The sequence below is a fragment of the Anoplophora glabripennis genome, unplaced genomic scaffold (genome assembly GCF_000390285.2).
Source record: "Anoplophora glabripennis isolate ALB-LARVAE unplaced genomic scaffold, Agla_2.0 scaffold10, whole genome shotgun sequence".
Lineage (NCBI taxonomy): Eukaryota > Metazoa > Arthropoda > Insecta > Coleoptera > Cerambycidae > Anoplophora > Anoplophora glabripennis.
This window is the reverse complement of record NW_019416481.1, coordinates 1,033,578-1,042,489: the sequence shown is the minus strand read 5'-3', so window position 1 is coordinate 1,042,489 and position 8,912 is coordinate 1,033,578. Positions and strand designations below refer to the sequence as shown.

The 8,912-nt window shown below is 32.6% G+C and overlaps 1 protein-coding gene across 1 annotated transcript; it reads left to right on the top strand.

The window, feature by feature from the left end:
• The first annotated feature begins 4,516 nt into the window (after positions 1-4,516).
• On the top strand, positions 4,517-7,226 carry LOC108903503 (prostatic acid phosphatase-like). The gene is made up of 3 exons (XM_023454670.1): positions 4,517-4,614; positions 5,845-5,943; positions 6,703-7,226. The coding sequence occupies exons 1-3, from the start codon at positions 4,525-4,527 to the stop codon at positions 7,096-7,098; spliced, it is 585 nt and encodes a 194-aa protein (XP_023310438.1). The 5' UTR covers positions 4,517-4,524; the 3' UTR covers positions 7,099-7,226.
• The last annotated feature ends 1,686 nt before the right edge of the window (positions 7,227-8,912 follow it).

Here is an 8,912-nt window from a genome sequence, read left to right as displayed (position 1 = left end):
GCTATTAGAGTTACCAGAGTTACATCGATTTTTCGAAAAAAAAAGGTCATCTCAAAAATCGGCTCTTCTTGCTCAATGAATAGTCGTAGAGAAACGAATCAGGGCTCATTTTTTTCCTTGCCATGCAAGGTTACGGAGAGAATTATTTGTGAAGAACTGATCAAATTTTTACTTAACAATGATGTCATACCTCAACACCAACATGGATTTCTTCCTTGTCGTTCGGTTGTGTCGAATTTACTGCAAGCTATTAATTTCAGGACTTTATGTGCAGACAATAGACCACCCTTAAATGTTCTATACCTAGATTTTTCTTGAGTCTTTGATAAAGTGCCGCATTACCGTCTGTTGAATAAACTGAACCACTTCGGTGTCCGTGGCAAACTTTTAAACTGGATCAAGTCCATCCAATTTACGGCTCGTGTTGCTGACAGTTTCTCCGAAAAACGGAAGCGGTGTGTCGCAGGGTTCAGTCCTTGGACCAATTTTATTTCTAATATACCTGTCTGACCTTACCAATAACTGTACGTCTCTAGTGTTATCTTATGCAGACGACCTTAAATTGTTCTCCTCACCATCTTCGCTTTTACAAGATGATCTTGATATGATTTTGAATTGGTGTTCTGAATGGTTGTTGCCTCTTAATCCCGAAAAGTGCTGTGTGCTACACATGTCCAAAACTAATCCTAGACTAGCATATAACATTAATGGAATCGAACTATCCAGTGTGATACATCAAAATGATATTGGCGTTGTTATAACAGAGTCTGTTTCCTGGAGTGCACATGTTTCCAAAGTTGTGAAAAAGTGCAATCAATTAATTTTCATAATTAAAAAATCTTTCTGTGACCTCACCATCAGCATATTTCTCAAGTTATATAAATCCTGTATTCGCCCTCAGATAGAATTTGCTGTAGCCATATGGTCTCCGTTATTAAAGCAGGACATTGCAAGATTGGAAGGTGTTCAACGGCGTGCTACAAAACTCCCAGTCTGTTTTAAATACCTTACATATGAAGAACGTCTTATCCGTCTTCAATTATTGGAAGTGCGACGTAATCGTGGTGACCTCATAATAACTTATACAGGGTGTTAGTAAATAAGTGCGACAAATTTCAGGGGGTGATTCTACATGAGAAAATAATGGCAGTTTGCTTATAAACGTATGTCTGCAAATGATTCTTTTTCCGAGATACGGGGTGTCAAAGTTTTTCTTAAAAACTGACGATTTAATTTATTGCTCTGAAACCGGTCGAGATGTGCAAATGAAATTTGGTGGGTTTTAAGAGGTAGTTATTGGGCATTTTTGACACGCAATTAAGAATTTTATCTTCATCATTGGCGCGTGTACGGGTAATAATCTCAATTTTTTAAAGAAAAAAATGGTACACCACTGAGATATTACAAATTAAAATTGAATTTTGAATTCCTCGTTCAATTTGTGACAAAAAATCTCTCTTGCCTATTTTTCGTATGGGGTGCCGTTTTGATGCAAAAAAATAAAACATCTTAACGCGTATTTTTTATTTCTTTAATACATTATCAAGAACTATCTAATACAATAACATTAAACCAGAACAATAACAGAAAATAACACTAATAAAATTTTGAAAAGGCGCAAAGCTACAACAAATGTTCAAAATGACCTCCCTCAGACGTGACACAAGATTCAACTCTTCGCCTCATTGATTGTCGTATTCGCGCAAATATTCCTGGTATATTTCTTATTGTCTCACAGCCGACTATAATTCGATTCCTCAGGTCATCAACATTTTCAACGGGAGTGGAATAAACTAATGACTTAAGAAAACCCCAAATGCAAAAATCAAGAGGATTTAAATCCGGCGATCGAGCAGGCCAATGTTCCGTACCTCCCCTACCTATCCAACGATTTGGATATACTGTGTCTAAGTGATTACGTACATTAATGCTAAAATGGGCTGGTGCACCATCATGCATGTACCATAGGTGTTGTCTCAGCTGTAGAGGAATTTCTTCAAGAAGAACAGGTAACTCTTCCTGTAGGAAATTAAGATAAGATTCGCCTGTTAGTCGTTGTGGGAGGAAATATGGACCGATTAAATGATCATCAATTACCCCAAGCCATACATTTACGGAAAACTGATGCTGAAAATGAGCTTCAAAGATTCCATGGGGGTTTTCCTCAGCCCATAAGTGATTGTTATGGAAATTTCGTATACACTGTCGTCCAAAAGTAGCCTCGTCAGTAAACAAAACGGCATTTAAAAAATTAGGAATTTGAGCGATTTGATGATTAATCCATTGGCAAAAAAATAGGCGCGGAAAAAAGTCTCTAGGTAGTAGAGCTTGCACACGTTCAATATGAAACGGATACAATTGCTGTTCTTTAAGAATTTTAAATACAGTGAAGTTGCTTACATTCAATATGTTGGCAATTTTTCGAGTACTTGTTTCAGGTGACTCCGCAATTAACTCGAGAACTGCTTCTTCTAGTTGCACAGTTCGTACTTCTCGAGGGCGCCCACAGTCAACCGTTTGTTTCTTAAATGAACCATTTTCGCGCAAACGTTGATGAAGACGAGCAAATATTGTGTGATGAGGTACCCTACGTCCTGGATACAACTCAGCATACAATCGTCGAGCTTGCCGACCATTTCCATTACTTCGACCATAGACAAAATGCATGTCTGACAATTCCGCATTTGTAAAATTTTCCATTCTTTTCGATAAAAGAAAAATTAATTACTTATTAACACTAATGTTATAGCAAACTAAAAGCTTAATAAATTAATAATGACGAAACGCTAATTTGACATTTCTTAAAAATATTCGTATTTAACAGACAAATGTTGACAGTAGCCTACTAGGTAATGTATTAAAGAAATAAAAAATACGCGTTAAGATGTTTTATTTTTTTGCATCAAAACGGCGCCCCATACGAAGAAAAGGCAAGAGAGATTTTTTGTCACAAATTGAACGAGGAATTCAAAAATGATTTTTAATTTGTAATATCTCAGTGGCGTACCATTTTTTTCTTTAAAAAAATTGAGATTATTACCCGTACGCGCGCCAATGATGAACATAAAATTCTTAATTGCGTGTCAAAAAATGCGCAATAACTACCTCTTAAAACCCACCAAATTTCATTTGCACATCTCGACCGGTTTCAGAGCAATAAATTAAATCGTCAGTTTTTAAGAAAAACTTTGACACCCCGTATCTCGGAAAACGAATCATTTGCGGACATACGTTTATAAGCAAACTGCCATTATTTTCTCATATATAATCACCCCCTGAAATTTGTCGCACTTATTTACTAACACCCTGTAGAATACTTCATGGTCAATTATACTGCCAAAAACGATGTTTCAACTAAACACTGATCGTCGTCTTAGAGTTAACTCCTTCAAACTTAAGAAAGAAAATTTCTACACCAGCAACAGACATCATTTTTTAACCAATAGAATTTTCGACCTGTGGAAATCCCTACCAGATTATATGGTTTCGCCACCATCTCTTAATTCCTCCGAGAACAGACTCGATGACTACCTTAATCCACAAACTGGATGATATTTTTCTAGAATATGCATGCATATTTTATTTTTTTTACTGTGTAATTCTTGTCATTAATTTTTGTTTCTTATTTTTCTCTTTTTGTGTTTTTTTCTTATCGACCATGTATAGGATAAGTGACTTTTTTGTATTAGAGCTTAACAAGCATTTTCTTCAGCTCTTAAAAGTTGTTAATAACACTCTGTAACTAAATCGAAAATAACTGTAGATGCAATGTGAAGACGATATAATGTTAATTAAAATAATCATATTGGTCATGAGGGAATGTCATATTTTTTAATTATTGAAACATATCTTCAAGTTGATGGCAACAAATTGTATAATTTAAAACCTAGGTACATATTCTAAATGTCTTTAGTGTCACACAAGTTTTCAGTATATAATATACTTTCCGATATTTAAAATACCTGATTCCCTCCATATTTAATCTGAAAGACATTGCACAATATTAAACAATATCTCTATAATGGATTGTTGGATAATTTCAAGGAACTTTTTATGCTAGTCATGTTGTAGCAAAAGCACCTCCTAAACTGATGATACCATAGCAATGAAGCAATTGAAGCAATGATTTGTAGAAAAGCATAATAAATAGAAGTTATTAATTTAGAATACAATATTCATTTAAATTTGTATATCTGTCCTTTTAAGAATTTTTCAAATATGATGAGTCAAGTTAAACCGGATATAAAAAGCTTATTGAAGAATTATTCCTGTATCTACGAGTTTTTTTACGATAATAATTTATTAATTAATGACATTTTAGTCTTAGATAACTACATTTATAACAATTTTTTAAACCAGAACTAAAACATTTATTAAGATTACATTCCACAATAAATAAATTTTATTGATTTAATGACTGATTTGCTAATGGTCAAAATAACATTAGATCATATCTACGTTTACGCCCCAATAATATCGCTATTTAAATCGAAAATCCTACACTTTACATGACACTCTCAGACCATGATAGTCAAGGTTTTCTTTGTTCTCTCAACAATTCTCCTTTCCTCCGCCTTTGCAGGCAGAAAAGGGGAGTTGGTGTCCCTCATACAGGTAAGTCAGTTTTTATTAAATTACTTTTTTTATTATTAGTTACCATTTTGATACTTAAATTATTAATATTCTTTTGTAATCGCATATTTTTGCAATAAAGGAATAAATCTTTTGAACAAGAGAATATAACATGAATGTTATCTCAAAGAAACGTTCATTAAATTAAAAAATTAGTTCTCCTAAAAATTGGGAATATATAAAATGGCAAATGGAAATTTAAAAATATTTGTATCTAAATAGAATCATTTATTATCGATAAAGGATAGGTATACTAAACCAAAATTATGCACGTTTATGTAAAACGTAAAGAAAAAGGTTAGCTTATGTTCTCTAATACAAAATTTCTTTATAAACTGCTTCCGACAGGTGATACAGGTTATAGTCCGGGAGAAATAGGTTTTTTTCAAAAATCGGACCTAACTCGAATATTATAGGCTTAAAATTAAGTAAAAACTACACAGAATAAAAGCCAAAATTTGTGTATTTATAGAGGTCAACTGTCATATTGTTTATAACAAAAGAAAAAATAATAATTGCTCTTTTTTCAGTTTTTCGCTTATATTTTCGAAAATAAGCCTCTAATCGACATGAGGTATACTTATCGATATTGTTCCTGAGGAAATTTGCTACAAGCATAGGCTTGCGAAAGTTTGCAATTTTTTTTACGTTAAAAAAAGATACATACAAAAAAGAGCAATTTTTTTTCTTTTGTTATAAACAATATGACGCTCGACCTCTACAAGTACGCAAATTTAGACTTTTATTCTATGTATTTTTTACTTAATTTTAATAAATGTTTGAAACAAGCACGTGTTTTGTCTAATTCACCGGGATTATTACAAAAATATTAAATAAAGCCCATCTTTGCGACAAATTTGTAACAGCTCTATCACCTTTCATAGCAATTTATGTGTAGAATCGCTCCTCAAAACATAAAGAAACATTTTAACACCCCAAAAGAATATTTTATACTTTCTTACTTATGTAACCAATGTATTACACTCAAAAAAATAAAAACTTGTACCAAATAAGAAGTCTGTGTTTGAATATACACGATTTCTTTAAATTTCAACTCGATACACTGTATCCCGAATACTAAACTATCGAAAATCTCTTTTCTCTTCCTCTTTGAGAGATCAACTACTAAAGTCTGACTACAATACTTCTATCTAATTTAATCACAGATGCAGAGTTATTCATTTCTTGTTATAAAATAGACGAATTCAACAGGTTTATAGACATGGTCAAAGAAGTCCAATTATGTTCTACCCAAATGATCCATATCAAGACATCAGTTATTGGAATGTTACGGTTGGGCAGCTAACTAACGTAAGTACCGTAAAAAAATTACATTCTAAGCTGCAAAGAGTCCCTAGTATTAGTATATTAGAAAAATTGTGGAACTTATACGGAGTGATATTCTAGCAAAAATAACATTTTTACTAGAAATAAATGATTAAAAAAAGGTATGTGAAAATTGAAGACATATTAAGATTGTTTTCAAGTTTATTGGATAAAATTACCGAACGATTATTATGTTAAACATGTAGCGAGATCACCTGGCTTGAATCCTTTGGATTATTTTGTATGAAAACATTTAAAACAATTGGTTTACGCAGTGGAAACTGATAATCATGAACAATGAATGGAAAGAGTAATGTATACAGCCTAATAGCAATAGCAATTCAAAATAGCAAAAATATTTCAATTAAACAGGATTTACTTATTTTTAAGCAGTGGTTATAATGGTTTTATTAAATTTATTCATTTTTGTATAATTAATAATATGTTCGTCTTTATAAATCAGTAATGATTACATGAATACCATAATAAATTGTTCCTTATGAAACATTTGCATTTTAACAAAAAAATTAATTGAAAATTCTTATTAAAGTTTTATTCTGTCACCAACATTTATTTCATGACTACAATTGCAGAATCTTTGATGTCTAATAACTACCTACCGGCAAAAATTGTATTACAAAATATTTGCTTATCTATCTTCACAATTTAACCATCTAGTCGCCATCATAATTTTTCCTCTTTTATCACGTTGATGCATACATTTATAATCTTCTTTTTCTTCAGACTGGTAAATTGCAACATTACAAGCTGGGGCAGTACACGCGCAGGAGATATAGCGATTTTATACCGAAATACTATTCCAATGAATTTTTCCGTGTTCAATCAACAGTTGTGAATCGAACCTTCATGTCAGCGGCATCCAACGTTGCAGGACTTTTCCCACCTGTTGGTTACCAAGTGTGGAACCAAGATCTTCAATGGCAGCCGATCCCAGTCTTTCCAATCACCGATGGTGTATTGATCGGTTCTACAACTTGCAACGCTTACAGCACGGCTTCCTCGGAAGTATTAACCAGTGACGAATACTTCGTGAGTGCTTTGGAGGAAAACCAAGACCTTTTGGCATATCTAAGTGAGCATACAGGAAACAATGTACCAGTTTATCTGGCATTTTTATGATATGGGACGCCTTGAAAATCGAACATCTTCGAGGTTACACCTTACCCGAGTGGACCGAGTCAGTTTTTCCAGAACCACTTACGAGTCTGGCATCACTGTCATTTTTGGCCAACAGTTACACTGAAGAACTAAAGATCCTCAGTAAGTTATGCCAATTATTTTCGAGTCTTGTAGTTTTAATTATTTTTTACTTTATTTAGGCACCGGGCCGTTCTTCAACGAGCTCATAGAACACTTCGAAGGGATTTTGGCAAATTCTACAGATCCACCATATTTGCAGTTCAGTGGTCATGATACTAACCTAGCGGCCATTTTAGATTCTTTGGGAGCGACCCAATCTTCCGTTCCAGGTTTTGCTAGTACCATTTATTTTGAATTACGACAAACAAGGAGGAGGGATTATATTAACATCTACTACATCAATGTTTCTGGTGGGGAACCTGAACCCATCACTTTAGCCGGTTGTGGATTTGACTGCGATTTGCAGGATTTTAAGAGTATTTTGAGCAATCGCACTATTACCACCGACGAATGGGCTGAACTTTGTAATGCATAACATAATTCCTTATTTGAAATATGTCATTTTAATATATTTTAAATGTAACAGTAATTTAAATTATTTTATATAGATGCAAACAATCACACATTTGTCTTTCTTTAACACATTTATAATTGCAGAACTAAATATATTATTATGTACATGTTTATAAGAAATGTTATTCATGATGCAATAAAAGTATTAGCAATATGACTTTGTTCCTCTTCAACACACTCCTTTATAAATGTTTCTGTGACTGTAGGCAAATTTCAACCTATTTGACGTCGAATGTATTTACGCAAAACACATGAACTGTCCGATCTCTGTACTGAATAAAATAAAATTGGAATTTGGCATTGCTTTGAGAGAAGGGTATTTCTGACAAATCTCTCTGATCGGAACTGCATATACAATAATTATCGTTCAAAACGAAAAAGAATGGTGTTATCGCCATCTACTGGTATTATAATCCAATTAAATGGGCCTTTAACTCGCAATTTGGTCGACTTCAATTTTTAAGTAGTTTTGGATCAACATATGTTTGCGAAAAGTTTTTTTCAAATCTTAATTATGTAAAAAATAAATACCGCACATCTCTAACTGAGCAACATATAATATATCCGATGTGTTGTTACTGTCGACATCTGACCTGACGCCTAACATAGGAAAATTATTAAAACAAAAATTCTGACATTGATTGTACCAATTACTTGGATTTAGATTTTTGTTACATAAAATTTTGTTTCTTTGTTTGGCAGTAGATGTTACTTATTTTATTATTTTAATAAACGACAATTAATTCTCAAAATGTTGATTTTTTTGTTGCACAAAACAAAACTTTAAAGTTAGTTTAATTAAAGCTTAGGTAACAAAAATAGGAACCGTCAGTAGTCGGTGATTTTTAAATTGTCAGTTTCGCCCAACTGTTAAATAGGTTATGCAGAGTTGTTGTAGAGCATAAAATTCTACATAAAAATGATCTATTGCCTTTTTCTTGTATTATTAAAATTAATCGTTATCGTTAATTATTTTTATTAATTTGTGCATTGGAATTCGGTCACAGGTATCCTAATATGATGCAACATATTTAACTTATTGATAAGATAATACTTGGACCAAGAAATAAATATAAAAATTTTTGAACTGATAATGCATCCTGTCACTGAAGAATTTATCTTTTATATTTTTAATGTTTGATAAAGTTAAAGAATTTTTAATTTTTTCGAAAATATATTTTTTTTGGCTTGCTGCAGGCTATGCTTACAGTAAATAGCAA